This window comes from Peromyscus maniculatus, chromosome 5 (assembly GCF_049852395.1).
Source record: "Peromyscus maniculatus bairdii isolate BWxNUB_F1_BW_parent chromosome 5, HU_Pman_BW_mat_3.1, whole genome shotgun sequence".
NCBI classification, from domain to species: Eukaryota; Metazoa; Chordata; class Mammalia; order Rodentia; family Cricetidae; genus Peromyscus; species Peromyscus maniculatus.
The window spans coordinates 26489031-26511504 of record NC_134856.1 but is presented as its reverse complement, the minus strand read 5'-3'; the positions used below and the strand labels follow the sequence as shown (position 1 = coordinate 26511504).

Sequence of the window (22474 nt, the reverse complement as noted above, 5' to 3'; positions counted from 1 at the left end):
TGCACACCTTTAGTTCAGCACTCAGGAGGCAGAGACAGGCGGATCTCTGTGAGTTCGAAGCCAGCCTGGTCTACAGGACCAAAAAAAAAAAGAGGAGGAAGGAAAAAGGAGGAAAAGGAAGGGGAGGAGGAAGAGAAAAAGAATCCTCTCTCACCTGTCAAGTATTAGCCTAAACTTATTAGGAGGAATAAGACCAGTCAGTGCATTTCAACAAATGCTTATTGCCCATATAACTTAGGTCTTCTGATAGTTTAAAAACGAATTTATCTGAGTTATCATACAATTTATTAAGGGTAGCATAGTCTGTTTTATGAATGAAACTATCACTAGTACAAAAGATTGTAACCCAATCAAAAGTGTTTACTGAAGCCCAATACACTATAAATCTTGTGTAAAAATCTTTCAAGTTTTATAAACTGCAAGACTATAATACAAATTATTACCTTTAAATCATAAAACACTAGATATTTAGTAATCAGATTCCTCTTATAATTACAGTGACAATTTAATAATGAAAATGTTGGTAATAAAACTATGAAAGTAGACAGAGCTCTCTGAATTTCAAATAAGAAAATTCCAAATACAGGTACCCAGGGACATCTTTTAAAGTTGGTATGTAACTATGAATGAGTGATTGGTTCACTAGTTTATTTATAGAAAAACCAGTTGAGCAGAAACTACCTATTTTTAGTGGAAATAATGAAGTAAGAAATATTAACTTGTCTGAACAACAGTGAGACTAAAGTAGCCAATACCACAAAAACGTCAAGCTAAAACAATAAATTTATAGATTCAAACTCAGATGCCAGCCCCGAGTCAATTCTCCATGAACATAGGTAATTTACAGAAGCCACTTTCACGAAATACAGGCTTACCGTTTTCCCCCAGCATCACCATGATTTCAGAATCTGTAAACTCTCCAGCTACAATCGCTAGCTCGAACTCTCCCATCTTTTTCTTCATCCCAGGATATTTATACATACACATCTTTTTAACTTCTTCTTCATTTGCTGTCTCAGCTACCTTGAAAACAAGTGATGCGTCCCTGAACCTCAAATTTTCTGTTGGAACATAGCCATCCAAAAAAATGTTTATGCCTGTTGGGAAGAAAATTACCAAAAGATTAGTAAAGACCTAAAAAACATATAAAGAATGTAAATAAAATAAATCCAAAATAAAGATTATGTTCTTTTTTTTTAGGGGGGGGGATAATACATATGTACACTCCATATACCTATCTTCTATCTTCTGTATCTTTGTTAATATCAAGCCTCCATATAACCAAAAGTCGACACTCCGTGTGTTTCAACAGTGTAAGCATGCTGGGCATGGTGGCTGGCGCCTATAATGCAATAGTCAGAAGACCAAGGCAATAAGACTGCTAGAGTTCGAGACTAGCCTGGGCTACACTGTACAGTCATGCTTCAGAAAAAAACAAACCAAATGACTCTCTCCCAGTGTAGCTTCATTTTCAGTTTAAACAATCTGTGAGCATACACATGTGAAGCAGGACGGCATTTTTATAGTGTCCTTCTATTAAAATGTTTCTGGGGCAGGAAGATGGCTCCGTGGGTAAGGGTGCCCGATGACTTGAGTTCATGCCCAGGACCCAGAGAGTGCAAGGATACCCGACTCCTGGAAGTCTCCCTCTGTCCTCCATACACATTGCTGTATGTGTGTGCCCACATACTGTGGACATACATACTCATACAAGGTAAATAAACCAATGTAAATAAAAAACGTTATTTTCTCTTATAAAAAAAAGTGCAGTACATAAGAATGGAATGTTTTCAGGTATACAATTGACACAAAATACTTTAGGGAGTAAATTTTAAAAATAAGCAATTTAAGTAGTGAGTATTGCTTTGTGAGATAGCCGTACAGTTAGAAGTTATTAATATATTTTTCTGATTACTTTTAGTTTCATAAGGAACTAAGTGAGCTCACTTCATCAAATATATATTTTTTGGTTTCACTGTACTAAGATAAAAACCATTCTCTAGAGTGTTTTTATAGTAGATGAAAGTAAACTAACATTATACACAAAACCCTTCTCTATTAAAAATAAAGCATTCATAATGGTAGACAAATTGAAAATAAAGATTATTATTAGTAAATATAATGAAAGATGTGTTTTCAGCATTTCTTTAAGTGGAGAGAAAGTAGCTGAAGTTTTGGGAGGTCTTGGAAAGTAAGGATGGTTGTCATTCCATCTGTACTAAGAGTCAGGTAAGGGATTTTTATGCTCAGCCTTAAGCACACAGTGGATTGGAAACCTTGGGAATGACAGAACCAACTTTTCTAAAAGGAGGGTTTTTATTCTTAAAGAATCTAAAAAGTGTAAATGTAAAACCTTTGGTGAAGAAAACTTGTCTTAGAGCTTCATTTGCCAACTAAAGAAGGGACTTTGGTTGGTGTGGTGCTGCATGCCTTTAATCCTAGCACTCCAGAGGTAGGCAGATTCCTATGAGTTTGAGGCCACCCCAATTTATGAGTTCCAGGACAGCCAGGGCTACACAGAGAAACCCTGTCTCAAAAAACGAAAAACAAAAGGGACTTTGATAAAAATAAAACAGTGCTGTGGTCTCTACATTCTTACTGTGCTAGCTATCCTGTTAACTTGAAAATACATCCTAGTGATTGCCATCTTTATAGTCGAGACCTTTTACATAAATATATAAGCTTACATAACGTGTGTATACACACACACACACACACACACACACACACACATTGATTTTTTAGTAGCTGAAAGGAAAGCAAGGAATAAGTACAGTCTCTCACGTCACCGTTTAAACCTCATGGGGACCTGTGCGGCCCAGCACCGACAAGCGGGGCTCTCCACTATGACTAGTGAGCATGTCCACAGCTCATCCTGAGTCTGCACGACTGCAGGGCACAAGGCAGGCACCCAGAAGTACTCACTGGCTGAAGAGGAGCAGTAAGCACGGCCTCATGGCACTCCTGGAATACTAAGCTCAGGAAGATAGAAGGGTTGCTGAGTTCGAGGCCAGGTAGGGTAACAGTGAGTTCCAGTCTTTAAAAACAAAAACCGAAGGCAAAGCAAACCAGAAACACCCCACCAAAACAAAAACAACACCCCCACAAAACTAAATTTAGTTCCAGTATCAATTCAAAATGTGTGATTATTATTTCAGTGTATGTTTGTGTGTTTGCACGTATGCCATAGTGTGCATGTGGAGGTCGGAGGGCAACTCTGTGGGCAGTTCTTTATGTGACCAGGCTTACACACAAGCACCGAACATGCAGCCCTCCTGCAGCCTCACTGCTCTCTCAGTATTTACTTTTGTTATGATATCATCTGTGAGTGTGTGCATGTGAGCGGCAAACTCTGGAGTCAGGGTTCTCCTATCGCTAAGTGGGGTTCTGGGAATTAAACTCAGGTGCCAGGCTTAGCAGCTAGTGTTGTTACCCACTGAGCCATCTTGGAGGTCACAAATGCTTATTTAAAGATTTTCTTAAGAATACTGGCAAGAAACTTGGCGTGGTGGCATTCACCTTTAATCCCAGCACTTCGGAAGCAGAGGACCTCAGTGAGTTTGAGGCCAGTTTGGACTACATAGTGAGTTCCAGGACAACCTGAGCTATGTAGTGAGACCCTGTCTCAAAAAACAAAGCAAGACTACTGGCAAGAAAACCAGGCCAACCTCATCCATTTTTCCTTAAAATACATAGCTATTCATCCTAAATATATATGTAGGTAAGTTATAAAAATTTCTTCCCATTCTAAACCATTGACATACTTTTTATAAATTATAGAAACTGCCAATTCTTTTTTATGAAAAGGCTTTGATATGCTGTAAATATCTTGTTCAAAATTATTTATTTTGTTTAAAAACATTAAAATACCTTATTCGAGTTTACAAAGCTTAAATGTCACAAACATAAGATAGGGATTATAGATAAATTTAAAATATGAAAATAAGATGAGCACTGAATAAATTTTAAGAGTTTTACTAAATGTGTTAGCTTGTTACAAATAAATTTGAAGGGGACAAATACTAAGTCAAAATGTAAAGATTCACTGATAACAAGAACTAGTAAAAATGTATATTTATTCTCAAAAAAAGAAAAGAAAAAAAGGAATTCTTTTCTGTAGCAGTGTACAGCCTTTACAATACACTTTACTCTCCTCAATGATTAAATTACAAAATATTGGCTTCACATACATATTAGACCAGTGCAAAGTACTGCCTATCAACAACAATACATTTCCAGGCATTAGGGAAGAAGAGGACACAGTGTTATGGGAACAGGTTTTCAAGTTACCTTCTCTTACACTAAAAGGCATAGTGACAACACCATAAGCACTCGGTACACCATATAAACAGCAGATGAAGTCAGAGAGATAGTCTAATACACTTAGATCATGTTCCACCACAATGATATATCTGGAAAGCAAGACAGACTTTTATTTTTAAATTTAACATAACATCATTAGCTAAGACTCATATATATTTCTTTTTACTATAGTTGTAAATTTTAGAAAAACGGAATTAAAAAAATTAAGTATAAAAGAACATAGGAAAGCCATAAAATATTTTCTTATACAAAGCTCATTACTGATGTTCACATTTAAAATGTTTTCTTCAGCTAAAAGGAAAACATTCGTAATATAAGGTTTATAGGTATATGAAATAAACACGTCTTGCTAAAATGAAACATTTTAAAGTAAACTTTGCAAAGTGGCACTATAATACTAAATTCAAATATAGCCTTGAGTGTGTAATTGTTTGAATACTTCAACCAACTTCTGTATTTAAGACTTACAATGCCTCATAGTATGGGATATGCAAAGAAAGATTAAACAGAATCCCTTACCTAAGAATAATGATCATCTAAGATTCTGAATAATGAATAATATGAAACAGTGACTCCCTTGCAAAAGGTTATATTGACAAAATATATTATTATAGAGAATGAGATTCAGTGAAACTCAGAAAGGAAAATGTTAGTAAGCACTACAGTGCTTTAAGAATGAGGTGGGATATATGAATTTCAGGGTAGATTCGACTAAGACGGTTTAAAAAAGAATCGCTAGGATACAAGCTACCAAACTCTTGTAGTCATGGAGCTTTGTCGGCAGCACTTGATTCCCACCCCACCGATTCTCACACATCTCAAATACCAACGTAAGGTATCAGAGTATGCACAAATCAAGTTCTCATTTGTATAAACAGAAATCCCTCCCCAAGATGGCTAATTCTCCTTCCCTTGACAGTGCTCAGATAGGCAGCTGCAGGAGCTCCCCCCTAGCTGTGCCGTGTCAGCAGTGGATCATGTTCCTTTGTCTAAACTAAAGCCAGGCTCTCATCGTTAACTCTTTCTGCATCACTAGATCTCTACAAAATCTCAGGATCCCTGACGTGCCTATCAATTCCACATAAATGACTATTTTCAAGAGCTTTACAACTTCATCTACCTTTTTTGGTTATTTGTTTGTTTCTTTGAGACAGGGTTTCTCTCTGTAGCCCTGGCTGTCCTGCTCTGTAGACCAGGCTGGACCAGAACTCAGAGATTTGCCTGCTTCTGCCTTCCAAGTGCTCCTGTGCACCTCCAGGAGTGCCTGGCTGAATTCATCTATCTTACTATTACTTTATTTATGTACAGAAAAATAATTAAAAATTCAAGCCCACCCCCTCAATAATGCACTTCTCTGTTTTGTATGTTTAAGGGCCACTCCTTCCTAAATGGTCACCCGCCAAAATTTTCATCTATTACAATACAACTCAGCTCCTATTTTAATCCATTTTAAATCCTATTCACTATAGGAATACCTTTCCTTTTTTTTTGGAGCTGAGGACCAAACCCAGGGCCTTGCACTTGCTAGGCAAGCACTCTACCACTGAGCTAAATCCCCAACCCCAGGAATACCTTTCCTGATATGCAAATTAAATAAATTTTTCCTACTCTTAAAACTCCTTTTTTACTTAATGAAATTTCTTTCTTGCATTTCTTGAATTCAAATGGAATTATATTAGAAGTCAAAAGTTTTCTAATGTTTTAGAAGACAGTATCTGTGTACCCAAATAAGAAATCTGTGCTGAAAAAATAGGTAATATATACAATTAAAAGCTCCAGTTTATTTTGTATTTCTTACTGTTTTCTGGAGGATATGATCTTCAAAATTTTTATAGCACTAAAGACTATCTGAATGCATGCTTTGACAGCTTCAGAATGAAGATATACTTTCTTCAGCTGTTTACTACCAACCTATCATCACACATGGATTACCTTTTTTTGGTTTTTTGAGACAAGGTTTTTCTGTGTAAGAGCTCTGGCTGTCCTGCAATTACTTTGTAGACTAGGCTGGTCTAAAACTCAAGAGATCCATCTGCCTCTGGCTCCCGAGTGCTGAGATTAAAGGTGTGCACCCTACTGCCTGGCTCCCACAGGATTCTGTTACCTCAACCAATACATGAGAGATTGGTGCATCTACAAAGGTGTTTTACTTACTGTTTCTGCTTGGTTAACTGAATTTGTTTTCACATGCTATCACTGTTACAATTAAGGTGTTATCTTTTCTCCCATACTTAAAAAATATCTTGTAAAATCTATTTTTCTTACTAGTTTTCCTAAGATCTGTTCATCCTTATTAAGTCTTCCTTTACTTTCTATCTTTTAATTTTACTTAGTATAAGTATGATGTTTTATGGTCCAGTGATTTGCCTGAATATATATATATATATATATATATATATATATATATATAAGCTGAAATGTGAGTCAGTTGACTATGGATTACTTTCCTTTAGCTCTTCTTTTATTAAAGTTACAATGTTCTTTGGTAGTTAAAAATCATAGATGAAGTAGATGATATGATCTATAACTAGAAGGGGCTTGGATTAGGAACTACTTAGTCATCTGCATCTGTATCTTTTAAGATCAGGATATTTCTTTACTGTACTGTCAAGTTCTTAAGATAGCAGGGTTATGTTTTTATACTGTTACTTCCCAAAGACTGTTCAAATGCCCAAACATGTGATATAATGCCCAATCATGTGTATGAAGTAAAAAGTCTATCTGTTTGGATAATTAAGACTGTACCAATATATTTGTAGGTTCAATTCAAAACATGTTAAGTGTTATAGATCCTTTATTAGATTTTTGTTTGAGGAGTTGGGGGTTTTACCAATTCTGAAAATCTACCAGCCATGATCCCTTCAATGCCTCTAATTTAAAAGTTAGAATTTTTAAATTTAAATAAATGCATCATTGCTGGGCATAGTGGTGCATACCTTTAGTCCCAGCACTTGGGAGTCAGAGGGCAGGCAGAGCTCTGAATTCAAGGCCAGCCTGGTCTAAGGAATGAGTCCCAGCTAGCTAGGGCTACACAGAGAAACCCCGTCTTTAAAAACCAAACCAAAGGAAACCAAACTAACAAAACCCCATCGTCATTATTACTGTGTATATGTGAGTGAGTCATGTATATGTGAGTGAGTCATGAGTCATGGAGGGCATGCTGATATCAGAGGTAACTTTATGGAGCTGATTTTCTCCTTCCAGTTTTATGTGGACTCTAGGGATTGAACTGTATGTCAGACTTATGCAACAAGTGACTTCACCTGCTCAGCCATCTTGCCCAGACTCTTTAAAACACAACTAAATAGTTTTCTTAATACAATCACCATGTTTCAAATCTCCTCTTATATTCCAATGCCATTTTCTCAGTTACACTGACTAACTGTGAGACTGAGTTTTAATGTTCCCAACATCGTTTTGCGTTTCTAATTAGTCCAGGGAGTTTTTAATGTTGCTGTGTGTGTATTTGTACAAGTTTTTGTGTGTGGATACATGTATGTTGCTATGCACACAGGTGTGCATACTCCCGGAGGCTAGAGGCCAACACCCATATCTTCTTCAATTGCTTCTCTATCTCATTTTTGAAGGCAGGCTCCTTCACTGAACTTGGAGTTCATTGACTGACTATACTGGCTGACTGGCAAACCCAGGGATCTGTTTACATTCACCTCCCCAGCACTGGGATTACAGTTCCATACTGCTGAGCTTGGCCTTTTCTTAGGTTCTGGGACTAAACTCAAGTCCTCATGTTTGCATGAGAATCACATTCCAAATGAAGCCATCTTCCCAATCCTTTACACTTTTAAGTTTTAGATTTGTCTGGGCTTTTGAACATTTATTCATCAAAATCTTAGGGTTTTTAATATTTTAAAACATTTTATATTATTATTATTATTATTTTGGTTTTTTGAGACAGGGTTTCTCTGTGTAGCTTTGCGCCTTTCCTGGAACTTGCTTTGTAGACCAGGCTGGCCTCGAACTCACAGAGATCTGCCTGGATCTGCCTCCCAAGTGCTGAGATTAAAGGCATGCGCCACCACCGCCCAGCCATTTTATATTATTTTAAAGGCTCTTTCAGAATGTAAGATGAAATTCTAACACTGTTATCTTGTTGTGTATATTGACTAAGTTTAGAGACAGCTGCTTTTTATACTTTCTGAGAGCTAAGCTCATGTTCATCTTTACCTGTAAAAATTGTACTCCGAGCTGAGGGCATAGCCCTCCCAAATGCATTGTTATTTGTTTCTCTACACCATAAGGCTAAAAAGTTCCAAGACTCCTTATACTGCTTTCTCACTCTCAAGGTTCAGTTCTATAGCTGTATGACCTGTTTGCACAACAACATAATGAAAGGGGAATCGTTACTCTGATTCCAATGTCCTTTTCCTTGGCATTTCCGGTTCCTGATGAGTAACGTGTTTCCAATTTGCCTTTTTGCTAAGAAAGCAAAAGTTCAGAGTCCTGGCATATTATGTATGATAATCCAATACAAGAAACAAGCTTCCATTTGCAGAGGGCGTTAAAACCCATGACCAACATTACAGACACCAACAATGTCTGGAAAGCCCATATCTATCTTTATTCTTTAGAGTTCTCACTTTGTTTTCTGATCCCTTGAGACTTCTGTTATCTTCAGACAATGTTTATCAAATCAGTAACTAAAGAGAGGCATTATGGTATAAAAACACACTGTAGCAAAATTCTCCTGTATTCTGGTTACAGTCTTGTCAAATAAATCTGCACCACTGAATAATAAACTTTTTAGATCATATGCTCCCTCAACTGTAAAACATGAATTCTACCTAAAGACCTAAAAAAATTACCAGAAGCATCAAAGGCAATGATGAATTAAGAAACTCTAAAAACTGAGAAGCAGTATACTCAACACATGGTATTGTGAATGGATCATAGAAGTTACTAAGAACTTTTTTCTGTTCAGTGAGACTGTAAACACCAGAACATTAATTCTGGTGATGTCTTAAGCATGCGTGGTTTGTATGTACAAGACTGAGATTTGCATTTGAGGATCTAGTAAAAACTAAGATGTTTTCCCCAAAAAACATACACACAGCACACGTATATACAAAATTTAGATGCTACATAAAATCAGAGGTACCAATACACAAATCTTGCACTAAGAACCTATAGTCTAGGATAGAGGAAGGGAAATTTGGGTGGTTGCTTACAAATGATCAAGATGGAAAACATGAATTTGTTTAATCTTTAAATATCTGTTAAATTCCCCCAACAAAAGAACACAGAAATGTACTGGATCTATACTTACCTATCTGGATTTATTAGAGATCGAATAGTAATGGCAGCTTTTAAACGCTGCTTGACATCGAGGTAACTGGAAGGTTCATCAAACATAAAACTAAGAAAAAAAAGCAAGTATGCTCAGTTTGAATAACCTAAAATAATTCCATCATATATATTCTTTTTATGTAGCACAATCATGGCTCTGACTTAACAGAATTAGAAATTTCATGTACCAACGAAAGGAGGCTAATTGTAAGGGTAAAACTATATTTTGTTCAGGAGAAGAAAGAAAATAATTACAAAAAGCAGAAATATATACCTACAAATCTGAGGAGAGCTTTGAAGATTGGACTAACTTATTAACTGCTTACTGTTTCATGAAAAATATTCGGATACAGTCTGAAGTAGTTTGAAGAGCCCCTTTCTTTTTTATCTTAGACTGTATTTATTTTGTGTGTGTGTGTTTAGGGTTGTCACTGCCTCCATGAGGAGGTCAAAGAACAACTTTGTTGAATTGGTTCTCTTTGCACATTGTGGTTCGGAGGAACTGAACTTGGGGTAAAGCTTGGTAACAAGTACCCCTTCCACTGAGCCATTTTACTGGCCTCTAAGAGACATTTTCTTAATTGCCTCAAGTCCAAAAGCTTTAAAGTAGATTGTTTCTCAGAGCTTGATTATTCACCAGAGCAGAAATGTGGGAAAGGATGGGAGCAGGATCTGAAAGGAGGGCGATATTAGTAAGTAGCAAAAGAGCTCTGCCTCTCTTCTTCTATTTCTCCCTCACATAGCATGCTACTCTGACTGTAACTAGTCCAAAGACCATCTTTCACTTGAGGTATTTAGAAAGCTTACTGACCTGTACAGAGAGCTTATGTACAGCATAAAAAACTACTCATAAGAACAGACGACTTCCCTGCCTTGGGACTCCTAACAGGGGAAACGGGTCATGGATATATGACTGCTTTAACATATTACTTCAAAATCAGAGCTTTAAATATCTTTAGTAGTTACTCCTTTCAAGATTACTACTGTATTAGCAGTATTATAAATACAAACTCACAAAGATTAAGATACACAAAAAGTGTAAAGTAACCTACATATCAGCTTTTTGTATGCAAACGACAGCACAAGCAAATCTCTGCAACTCTCCTCCTGAAAGATCTTCAACATTTCGTTCTTTAAGGTGAGTTAAATCTACAAAGAATAATCAGAAGCATTGTGTTCAATGTCATAAATTCCATTTCACCTCTTCTGGGCAAAATGCATACTGCATGTCAGTACTCTGGGTTTGAATGATACTCCAATTTAAAAGTGTGTAGTAACAATAATATAATTATGAAAGCTTTCCTCATGAATTTAGCAACCCACATAAAGACAATTATGACCAAATGCAATCTATTAAAAGCATGTACTCAAATACTTACCAAGCTGCTGACATACAATTGCCTGTGTCTTTGTTTCATCTTTTCGGTCCAAAATAGACCCCACTGTCCCCTATCATAACAGAAAATTATCACTATTTTCCTGTAGCATTAAAAAGTCATGAAGTAAAACAAGTCTACTTTGATATAACTTTTATTCTTCTACTAGAATCTATAGTATATAGCCTCTCTCTATAAATGAACTGACCTTTGCAGCCTTGGGAATTTGGTCTACATATTGAGGTTTGATAATGGCTTTTAGGTCATCTTCTAGAATTTTGGTGAAGTAATTCTGTAATTCAGATCCACGGAAATAAGTCAAGATCTCTTGCCAATCAGGCGGATCCTAGAAACATATATAATAGTTATCAGAATTTAAGATAAAAATACAAAGGAGATGGATGCTAAATAAAATTAAATATGTCTAAATGAAGACTTCTTCTAATTTAAGATTAGAAATATACAATTTCAAATCAAGGCATACCAATTCAAAAGTTTAAGTGAACTATGAATTTTCAGTTAAGCAACACTAACATCTTAATTTAGAAAGGATGGAAAACGAGACTTGCCACATACAGATACAAAACTAAACAACAAAAACCCAACACCCCCAACAAACAATAATAACAAAAAGAAAGAACGAAATCCATACATGGTATTGTGTACCAGTATTGGGAGGCTGAGTCAAGAGGACTTTTTAGTTCAAGGTCTGAGGATACATAGTAAGAGCATGTCTTAAAAAACCAAACTAAATCAAACCAAACTTGGGCCATACAACATCTTTGAACTTCAATCCCACAAATTAACTTAAAAATAAGAACATCAAAAAAATTATACTCATCCCTCTCCTCAAAAAAAAGAAAAAAAAAAATCACAGGACCCAGATATTAATTCTCATAGTCTGTTAATACGTACATCATACTTTCCAAGGTTTGGCTTTTGCTTTCCTGCTAAAATTTTTAATGCAGTTGACTTTCCAATACCATTAGTTCCAACTAATCCCAATACTTCACCTGGACGAGGGATAGGCAACCTATTACAATACCGGGAAAAAAAGAAAAAAAAAAAAAAACAAGACTCAGTATTAGATAGGTGAAGGTACCCAACAGCAGGATGATAGATAGACTCTAAACACTTGCATGTTACACATACCCATTAACATGCTAAGAAATACATACTAAGCACTATTAGGGAGGAAACAGCCAAGTGAAACTAATTGTTAGAAATGTTTCCACCATCAATTAATACCCCAATTTTATTTATCTAATTCAACATTTTTCTTTACAGTTAAGGCTCAGCTTTAGCACACAGTAAAAATTCCACAGCAAGCACACCCCACACTGTCACTTTCTTCTTTTCTGGCCTGCCACTTGCTTTTAAGGAGGGAAGTGCCACACCAACAACAAACTTTGTATGCCACACTCCCTCTTATTTTTGGCCCCTAACAGCTGGCTGGGTGAAAAGACCTTTTTATTCGTAAAATCTAGACTTTCAGATTAAATATACTGCAATATATTGCATATTAATATATTAATATTCAGCAGAAAAAAATAAGAATTAAGAACCTAGTGATTTAATATGAAGCTCAAGTCAGCATAATATTATCTGTGAATATGTAAGATTTCATTTAAGGTTATCTAGGACAGGGTATTATGAACAATGGTGATTGTCAACTGTGATCGTATTTTAGGATGATCTGAGATGTTTTTACCTTCTACACATCTAGTTTCTATATCCATTTATGACATAATTTAACTGGGCTAAAGCTTTTGTAGTTGTTTTAAATTCCCTCAGGAATTAATTCTAATATTAACCAGAATGAACTACTGACATTTTTTGTTTGTTTTTTTGAGATAGGATCTCATTAAGGTAGCCTTGGTTGGTCTAGAACTAACTATACAGACCAGGCTAGCCTGGAACTTACAGAGATCCTCCTGCCTCTGCCTCTCAAGTGCTGGGATCAAAGACATGTGCCACCATACCTGGCAACTGCTGACATATAAATATAACCTTGCATTTTATAATATTCTATTACTCTTTGGCAGATGTTCAATATCATTTTGTTATACTTCTCTAAAAACTCTAAGGGAATTTTAACCCTTGACTGAAGTAAAGAGAAATATACCTGTGAAGCTTGAAAGCATTGGCACAATATCGATGCGTTGTTTCTTTTTCCAAGTTGCTTGGCAAATTGACAATTGATAAGGCGCCAAAGGGGCATTTCTGTTATTTAAAATAAAAAAATCATACATTAATTTATAAAATACACAATGCAAATAGATTAAGAATATTTTTATTGAAATCTTCCAAGCATGAGTTTTACAAATGAAAGGTAATTTTTATCTTATGTACTTAAAAATAAAAATCAAGTTCCTTGAAGATTAAAGCTGATTTGACAAATTTAATACTCTTCTTCATAACTGATAGATCAGTTAATTATAGATCAGACAGTACTGTGCAGTGCTTTCCATAATCTCTCTATAACAGAGGTTTTCTTCCCCTTAAACTATTTCTGTCCTCGTTAGCGGCTTTCCTACACTAGGTAAAGTCTTTTAAGGTGTCTGGATTGTATCATTTAGAGGAGAGGGCTATTTCTATCCTGCCAATAGCTTATATACTGGATCAAAGCCTAATGCTTTTCTGTTAACTTATTCAATACAGTATTTGACTATTAGATAAATGTTCACGGAACAAGAACGGCAAGTATAAGAAAGTCACTAAGGGCAGTGGTAGTGTGTGGGCTGGGGAGATGGCTCAGTGGTTCTAACTCAGGTTAGATCTATTCCCAGCACTCATGACAGTGTGTTCCTAAAATCTCAAGCTGGAGGTAGGAAAAGGAAGATCCATGGGGCTTGCTGGCCAGTAGGTCAACTCAGCCTAGTAAGGTCCAGGTTTAGTCAGAGACCTTCCTGGCTTATAATAAATTTCAGTTTTACTCAATTATTTAAAAAAAAATAGCCAAATGAATGGAAACACATGAACTATGAACCAAAGGCTGAGGGGCCCCCAACTGGATCAGGCCCTCTGAATAGGTGAGACAGTTGATTGGCTTGATCAGTTTGGGAGGCAACTAGGCAATGGGACCAAGTCCTGTGCTCATTGCATGAGTTGGCTGTTTGAAAACTGGAGCTTATGCAGGGACACTTGGCTCAGTCTGGGAGGAAGGGACTGGACCTGCCTGGACGGAGTCTACCAGGTTGTTCGCAGTCCTTGGGGGAGGATTTGCCCTGGAGGAGGTGGGAATGGGGGGTGGGCTGGAGGTAAGGGGAGGGGGTGAGAGGGGGGAGAATAGGGGAACCCATGGCTGATATGTAGAACTGAATGGCATTGTAAAATAAAATAAAATAAATAAAAAAAAAAAAAAAGAAAAAAAATACAAGGTGAGATGCAATTGAGAAAGACACATGACTTCTGACCTCTGGCCTCCATATGTACATCTACCCACTTACATACATGCATACTAAAGAAAAAAAGAAAGCAGTCATAATGTGGCTAAATGTATCTCTAAAGTATACACAATGATAGAGACATAACCAGGAAGGACAAGGTCAGCTTAGAGCTCTGATTCAAAAAGAATTCAGTGAATTTTCTTTTCAAATTATGAAAACATAACAAATTAAAGAAAACAAATCAAGACAATTATTTTATTTTCTAATAATTTCTGCCCCCTAACTGTACTGCTACATTTTTACGTTTTCTATTCTCCTCTTTTCATCAATGTATAAAAAATGCCTACAAGCAGGCCACAGGTGGTTTTCAACTGCTAGGTGCCATGGAAAAGAAATCCACACTCATAATGATGTGGACTATTCAGTGCTCAGGATGAATGTATTACTTCCTCCTCCATTACTGAGAGCTGATTTAATTAGCGTTTCTAGGCATTCAGACATTATCTAAAACTCTGGCATATTATTTTCTCACAGCATCAAAAAGAAAACAGAATAGATGACACTGTAATGCTCACACCAGATCCCTAATGCCAGCATACAGGCAGGCACACATAACAAATGACCAGTATAGTTTCCAGGACTAGCACTTCCTGTTTACATTTTCAAAATAAGAGACAACATTCCCCGAGTCCATGTAACTTTTCTTGATACTTAAATAAGGATTAAAAAACCAATATAAAACATACCTATGGCTTATGTGAACAATTTATAGGTAAGTATCCAGTTGCTAAATTCCTCTTATAAGCTAAAGCTGGAGATTTACCACACATAAGTCAAAAGTCAATTATTCAATGTAACAAAATTTAAGATGCTTAAAATTATACTACTGGAATAAATACAACAGATGCCTATATAAGATACAGTAAAGCATTTTTAAATTAAACTTAAGATTTTTTTCTTTTTGCTATATTTCTACTTGAGAATGGTAAATTCAAAATTAAATAAACTTAGGCCAGGTGTAGTGGCGCACGCTTTTAATCTCAGCACTCAGGAGGTAGAGGCAGGAGGATCTCTGTGAGTTGAAGGTTAGCCTGCTCTACAGAGCATGTTCCAGGCCATCCGAAGTTAATTAGTGAGCCCAGTCTCAAAACAAAAATAGACTTGAGAAAATATTGTCAATTATACTTTATTTCCAGAATATTTTGGCAAACACTTGCTACAAAATTTTCATGTAATAAAAAGCTGAATACAGAGAAATAATCTAGTTAGAAATATCTTTACCAAGTTGTATAGGACAATTACTTGCTTAAAAATTTTTATTACTGAGTGTGCATGGGTGTGTAAGCCACGGTGCACATGTAGAGCTCAGAAGACACATCTAGGGAGCTGGGTCTCTCTACAGCTAACTGGGTTCTTCAACTTGAAATCGGGTCATCAGACTGGCTCGAAAAGTGCCGTTTTCTCCCAGGACATCTCAGTGATCCACTAATTTTGGGTTCTCTGTTCCTTTCAGGTCCAGAGACAGATGCACCTCCTTAGGCAGTACTAGCCTTATCTCTGAAACATGATGGTGAAGGTTGGAGTGAACAGATTTGGCCACTGGGTGCCTGGATTGCATGTTGCCTTTAACTCTGGGAAAGTGGATACTGTTGCTATAAATGGTCCCTTCACTGCGCTCAACTACATGGTATCCATGTTCCAATGTGATTACAATCATGGCATTTTCCATAGCAGTCAAGAGTGACACTGGGAAACTTGTCAATGATAAGAAGGCTACTTCTATCTTCAAGGAGTGTGATCTATCCAAACCAAATAGGGTGATGCTGGTGCTGAGGGTCCAATGGTATCTTCATTATTATGGAGAAGGCCAGGGCTCACTTGAGGGGTGGAGCTGAAAAGGTCATTTATCATATCTGCCACTTCTGCTGATGGCTCCCATTTTTGTGATGGGCATTAACCAAGGTAAGGATGAAAAACCTCACTCAAGATCGTCAGTAATGTCTCTCGTCACCACCAACTGCTTAGTGCCCCTAGCCAAGGTCATCAATGACAACTTTGATATCACTCAAGGACTCAGGACCACAGTCCATGCTATCATTGCCACCCAGAAGACTATAGATGGTCCCTCTGGGAAACTGTGATGACAGCCATAGAGCTGGCCAGAACATCATCTCTGCATCCACTAAGACTGTGGTCAGTCATTCCAGAGTTGAAAAGGAAGCGCACTGGTATGGCCTTCCATATTCCTACTCCCACTGTGTCCATGGTCGATCTGACCTGCCACCTGGAGAGAGCTGACAATGTGATGACATCAAGAAGATAGTGAAGCAGACACTGGAGGGAGGCCTAAAGAGCATCCATCCTGGGCTGAGGACCAGGTTGTCTTCTGTGACTTTATGAGCAACACGCTGCCCTCTTTCATCTTTGATGCGGGGGTCGACACTGGTCTCAGCAGCCACCTTGTCAAGCTCATTTCCAGGTATGACTATTGGCTCTAGCAACAGCATGAGGGACTTCATAGTTCATGCAACCTCCAAAGAGTAAGGAATCCTGAACCACACACCCCAGCAAAAGCAAGAGAGGAAGAGAAAAGCTGCTGTGGAGTCCCTGCCCCATCAGCATCCACCACACTGAGCATCTCCCCTCAGTTTTCACCTTAGATGCCACCAGAAGAAAGAGAGGGACTGAGTGAATCCACCGGTCTTGCATACCATCATTAAAGATCACTAGAACTCCCAAATAAATTAAGTAAGTAAATAAAGTAAGTTCGGTTTGGGGACCAGAAAGATGGCTCAGTAGGTAAAGATGCTTGCCACCAAGTCCGGTGATCTGAGTTTGATCCCTGGAACCCATATGGTAGAAGCATGGATACCTGCACATTATCCTCCATCCTCCACACGCACACTGTGGCAGAGGCACCCAGACATGAGCGCGTTACACACACACACACACACACACACACACACACACACACACACACACACACGAAATAAATGTAAGATAGTAATAAAAGTGGTTTCAATAATTTAAAAAAGCAATAATACTGTCATAAGAATATTACTTCCTTAAACTTATTTTTAATTTATATGCCCTATACTTTTGTCTTAAAAAAAAAAAGTACTTAGAATTTTCAGATTTTAATTTTGACTCGATAAATAAAATATTATCACGTACCTTAATACAAATACCACAACCAATACAGAGAGTCTCAGAAATCCATGCTATTTTGCTCTGGGGTGTAACCTCTATGCATAATTTTCCTGGGAAAGAAAAACAATTTCCTTTATCAGAACACTTTTAAGATTGTTATTCAGAAAATGCTGTTTCTGGGAGCCCTATACAAAAGTTTCAACAGCAAGGACAATTTCTTAAATTAGTGTTTCGTGGGGCACATTCTGAATTAAATAACTAGATTTATTAATTATGTATTCTTGCCAGGCAATAAGCAAATGGCCAATATATTCTGTTTATCTAATAGCGGTAAAAATATGGTAAACCTTAAAATATTATTGTATTTAAGTTGACTGACTTGAATTTGTTTTTGGTGCTTTGGATGCAACCCCAGAGTCCTGCATACACTAACTGACTCTTTAACTCATAAAAGGAAGCATGTCTTAAAAATGGAAAGGCACATCACAGACAGGAATAAAATATTTCAGTTAGGTAAATGAAACCCCCAAAAGCAGTTTTCTAGTATACAGATACAAATTAAGCTCAGTATTCAAGACATCAACAATTGAATTTCTGAAAAGCACAGGAGACACGAACAGCTACCATCTAAAGTCTAGAAGTTACTACTACAAGACAGTAGTCATGTAGCCAATGCTGAAAGGCCACCAACAATTTGCCAACTTAATCGCTAGATATACTTAATCCTGAAAATCTAGCAATACCCCATGAAATGATTGTCACTAAGCTAAAACTTATTTATTTATTGGTTTCAAGATGAAAACAACATCTAATGTAAAGATTCTGGTAATCATTCCCCTGTGACTCAATTATAAAATTTTGTAGAATAGAAAAGATTGCAGTTAACTTTTGGTTTAGTGAATGCCTTAACAATGACATTCTATAAGTTCTTTTAAAAGGACCATTTAGTCACAAACTAATCAAAGCTTACAATAAATTCTAACTTTCTCACCTTTGTAGTTCACAGAAACTAACAGAGATTAATACAGTATCTGCCAAAGCCTCTCTGAAGCTCTCACCCCCGTTTGCTTTCCCACAGCCACTTTCTACCCTCAGATGGCCAACAGGACCCCTTACCCATTCGAACCACAGGGCAGCTCTTCTTGCACTCCTGTCGACATTTCTTAGGTTTGCATTTGTCATGGTTGACAATAGCAATTCTTGTTAATTTGTCTGCCATAATTGTAACAAAAAATATCGGGCTCTCCTATTAAAGATAAATGAACAAAGTTACAACAAATTCAATATAATCACGTAAAGAGAAATAATAGGCATAAAAGGAGGACACAAATAATTATATGGAGTTTATATGTTTATTTGGAAAATTTAAAAATGATTAGGAACAGCTAAATAATCTATTCAGGTGGGAAACAAAATTTTACACAGTGGATTTAGATTAGGAAATAGGTGCCACTTAAAATGCCACAAAACAAAACAAAAAAAACCCACTTAGGTTTAATAGACACATGCATGGGAAAATACTCAAGAACATTAAATCCCAAAAGATCTAACCAAATAAAATGTGCTATTTCAGTTTTTATAATAAAATAGTTGTTTTCAAAAAATTAATTCTTCCAAAATTTATATATACAATCCAATCTCTTGGGCAAAAAATATGTCATATAAACCAAAGCTAAAGTTCTTTTGGGAAATGAGTAATCAGGAATATTAAAACATTAAGGATAGAAGCTTATACTTGACAGATTAAAAATATTACACAAAAGCTCAATAATTAATGTTAATATCACTGTATGAATATAAACTTATAAAATGGTCTATATATTGAAAACACACACACACAATCTAAAGATGTTTCTTCTTTGTTCCTATAAACCAATGATTAATTTTGTTTTCCAATTGACTATAATGACTACTACTGATGGAAAGGGAAAACTAGAGCTGTGACCATCATGTTACTGTCCAGGTTTTTATGTTTGTAGCAATTCACTATACATATATACCATTCTTTCAAGACTCTTTTAAGTCTTGATATATAACATCTACACAGAATTTAGATCAAAGCAAATTTAACTTTTATCTTTTATGATATTGGGTTTGATATATTGACATTAATCCCTCATGTGACCGAAAGGAATATATTCTAACAGTGCCTTCAGACTCTGCTTTATTTCACACATAATGGAGAAACCAAAAGCCAAGACTAACCATTTGCAAAGATATTTTGCTAGCCTTTTCTGTGATCCTCAACCAATATAGCCGTTAATATGATTAATGAGGGACATAAGCAAGATTGCTCCTCAATGCTGCCCTAGACTATTTCCTCTTCATCCCCAAAACAGGTTTTCCTCTCTGACCCAAATGTTTTCATCACTTACAGATTATCAGACCACATCTTTAGGTACGTTAATGAAAAAATGAAACCTTAACAGAGCTATGCTGACAAACAAGGTCACTTCTTCAAAAACTGATCCAGGTCTCCTAAGTTAGAAGAAATTAAATGATTTTACTTTACCTTAAAGTTAATTTAAAACCCTAAGCCAAATCATGTGACTTTTCTAAGAAGTTTATTATTTTAGCAAAGCTGCTACTAAATTAGGCACCATGCGTTCCAATACAAATATTAATGCTTTTTTACAAATTACCTGGCAAATGAACTCCTTTTCAGACATAAACAAATCTTTCACTATGAAATTGCTTATGTTGGTCTTTATTGTTGTTAAGGTACTAAAACTATCTAATTTTCAAATAATTAAAAGTCTATAATATATAATACGTATGGGGAACAGAAACATCTGAGGTGGCTAATCAAGTTCATTTACATAATATAATGATAAATTATTTTACATTTAAGAAAAATGAATATAGATTCTTTGTATAACAGTTACACAGGTAAACACTACTTGTTCAATTTCCGTATTATTTCCAAGAATTAGGGAAAAGGAGTTCCCTTCTTTCCAATAAGAACTTGGCACAGAAAAGCTTGCAGAGGAAGGTTAAAGCAACAAAACTTTTGGGAATACAAAAAGGTTTGAAGATATTTCAGATCTGAAGACGGACGGTTCAAAACAGACACTATTAAAGCAATGACTGGTGAGAGGCATACACCTGGGAAACGTGTACAGTCTAAGATCACATGAAATATTATGACCTAGGCTTACTGTAAATTAGCCTTATAAAGCATAATAAGTTGGGAAAGGCACATAGCTTTGATTTTTAATGGCTTGCCTTTCAGCAACTGGTAAATGTGAAACAATTTTTTTGTCTGTTTTTGTTCTGTTTGTAGAGGTGAGCTACGTTAATTAAAAAAGTAAAACTTTAAGCACATTTTGGTTCAAATATATATAAAAAGCTTCTGATTATACTGAATACATTAACTATCAACTGACAGACACAGGACAGTAACACCTATGTTACTGTCCTGTATGCAGAAAGTAGTTTCAGGCCCAGTGACTACAAGGCAGGTGTTACTATCCTAACTCCCTAGTTAGTAGTCCCTGAGAAGAAAAGGGTAAACCAACAAAATCTGTTTTGAGAGTTATTCCTTAGTTACCAATTTTACCATCAAAAAAGAGAAAATACTTATGTAGCTCATGGTATGTAGGAATTCAGCTTTGGCCATCATTCATTTGCAACAAATACTAAATGCCTACAATATATTGCGCCTTGAAAGGCTAAAGATATTTTGAATAAAGACACCATCCCTGATCAAGAAGCTTAAGATGTAACAAACGGAAAAAAAAACAAAAACCAGACTAAGTCACTAATGGGAAGAGTAAGGGGTGCTACCAAGTGCCTCTCCAAAGCCCTATAGACAGGCATTCAACTAGGAAATTCACGGGCCAATTCCAGTACCAACTGAGGATACGTCGCTCTCTGAGAAAAGCAGAACATTTGCCCATCATTTCTATCAAGTCTGGGAGTGGCCACGAGTCCTGGACTTCATGGCGGCAAGATGCCGTGACTCACTCCACAATCATTAAAAGGCACAAGAAAAACCACGACTTTCCACAACCAAATGGCTGTGTGACAACGTGGCCATCTGACTGTGAGGGGAGGCTGGGGGCTCTGCCGGGCGCCGTAAGCTCCGAAGGTGTCGTCCTCCGCAGAGGGGCCAGCTCCGGGGTGGGAGCAGGGGGAAGCGGGGGCGGCGGAGGGGGGACGCCGGCGGAGGGGGACGTCGGCGGAGGGGGGACGGCGGCGGGGACGGCATCCGGACCCCCCTCGCGGCAGCTGTCAGGGTTTGGGGTGTAACAGCCGCGAGGCCGGGACGGCCGGACGGACCCACGGGGGCCCGGCAGCCCCAGATGTGCAGCCGCAGCCGGCTGCCACGCGCTACGGTCCCCGCGCTGGAGGCCTACCCACAGCGCTCCGAGAGCGTGCCCAGCCTTCCCGCGGTGGCAGCGGGCCGCCGAAGGCCGAGCCCCTCCCACCTACTCACCTACCTGGAGACAAGGGTCCCCTTACAGTGGGGCGTGCGGGAGCCGGAGCAGCGCTCGCCCTCACGCCTCGGCCACACAACGTGTTCTTACCGCCAGCGGCCAAGATGGCGGGCTCCAGCCGCCGCCTCGCGCAAGGGATGAGAGCGTAGTGCGCGTGCGCGACAGAGCGCGGAGTCGGCGCCCCGGAGGGCGTGTGGGCGCTATGACGTCATTGTGCGGCGACTCAAGTTAACTGAGGGAGCCCGGACTCCCTGGGCCGCCGTGGGAGTGGTGCTGACCTGCAGCACGCCCGGAGGAACGGAGCTGTGGCAGACCCGTAAGAGCACGGCTCTTCCTCGATTTCGAGAGGGGTGCAGAGCAGTCCTCCTCCCTGTTCTTGGTGGCGGTAAGCGTGCTGTCTCCTCGGGCCTGGTGGGTCTGGGGGGGAGCCTTAGCGGATCTGGTGGACTAGCGGTGTCAGGCAGGATCCCAAGTCTAGTCCTCGGCTCCTTCA

General features: G+C 37.9%; 2 protein-coding genes across 3 annotated transcripts in view; one reads left to right on the top strand and one right to left on the bottom strand.

Moving 5' to 3' along the window:
* Abce1 (ATP binding cassette subfamily E member 1) overlaps nucleotides 1–22124 on the bottom strand; it is a 28833-nt gene extending 6709 nt beyond the window's left edge. Inside the window, exons 1-12 of one of the 2 annotated variants that reach the window (XM_076571943.1) lie at nucleotides 21408–21748; nucleotides 20185–20247; nucleotides 18659–18788; nucleotides 17567–17652; nucleotides 13129–13226; nucleotides 11919–12036; nucleotides 11212–11349; nucleotides 11007–11076; nucleotides 10680–10776; nucleotides 9608–9697; nucleotides 4291–4412; nucleotides 876–1097 (exon numbers count right to left, since the gene is read on the bottom strand). In XM_076571943.1, coding sequence (XP_076428058.1) covers nucleotides 876–1097; nucleotides 4291–4412; nucleotides 9608–9697; nucleotides 10680–10776; nucleotides 11007–11076; nucleotides 11212–11349; nucleotides 11919–12036; nucleotides 13129–13226; nucleotides 17567–17652; nucleotides 18659–18788; nucleotides 20185–20211 — 1198 coding nt within the window. In that variant the 5' untranslated portion in view covers nucleotides 20212–20247; nucleotides 21408–21748. Of the gene's footprint in view, nucleotides 1–875; nucleotides 1098–4290; nucleotides 4413–9607; nucleotides 9698–10679; nucleotides 10777–11006; nucleotides 11077–11211; nucleotides 11350–11918; nucleotides 12037–13128; nucleotides 13227–17566; nucleotides 17653–18658; nucleotides 18789–20184; nucleotides 20248–21407; nucleotides 21749–21984 lie in introns of those variants that run through there. The other variant, XM_006971732.4, reaches the window with a different exon arrangement.
* A 103-nt stretch (nucleotides 22125–22227) lies between these two features.
* The window catches only part of Anapc10 (anaphase promoting complex subunit 10), a 65218-nt gene continuing 64971 nt past the window's right edge, over nucleotides 22228–22474 (top strand). The window contains exon 1 of the mRNA XM_016006304.3: nucleotides 22228–22366. The gene's annotated coding sequence lies outside the window, so the exon portion shown is untranslated. The remainder of the gene's footprint in view (nucleotides 22367–22474) is intronic.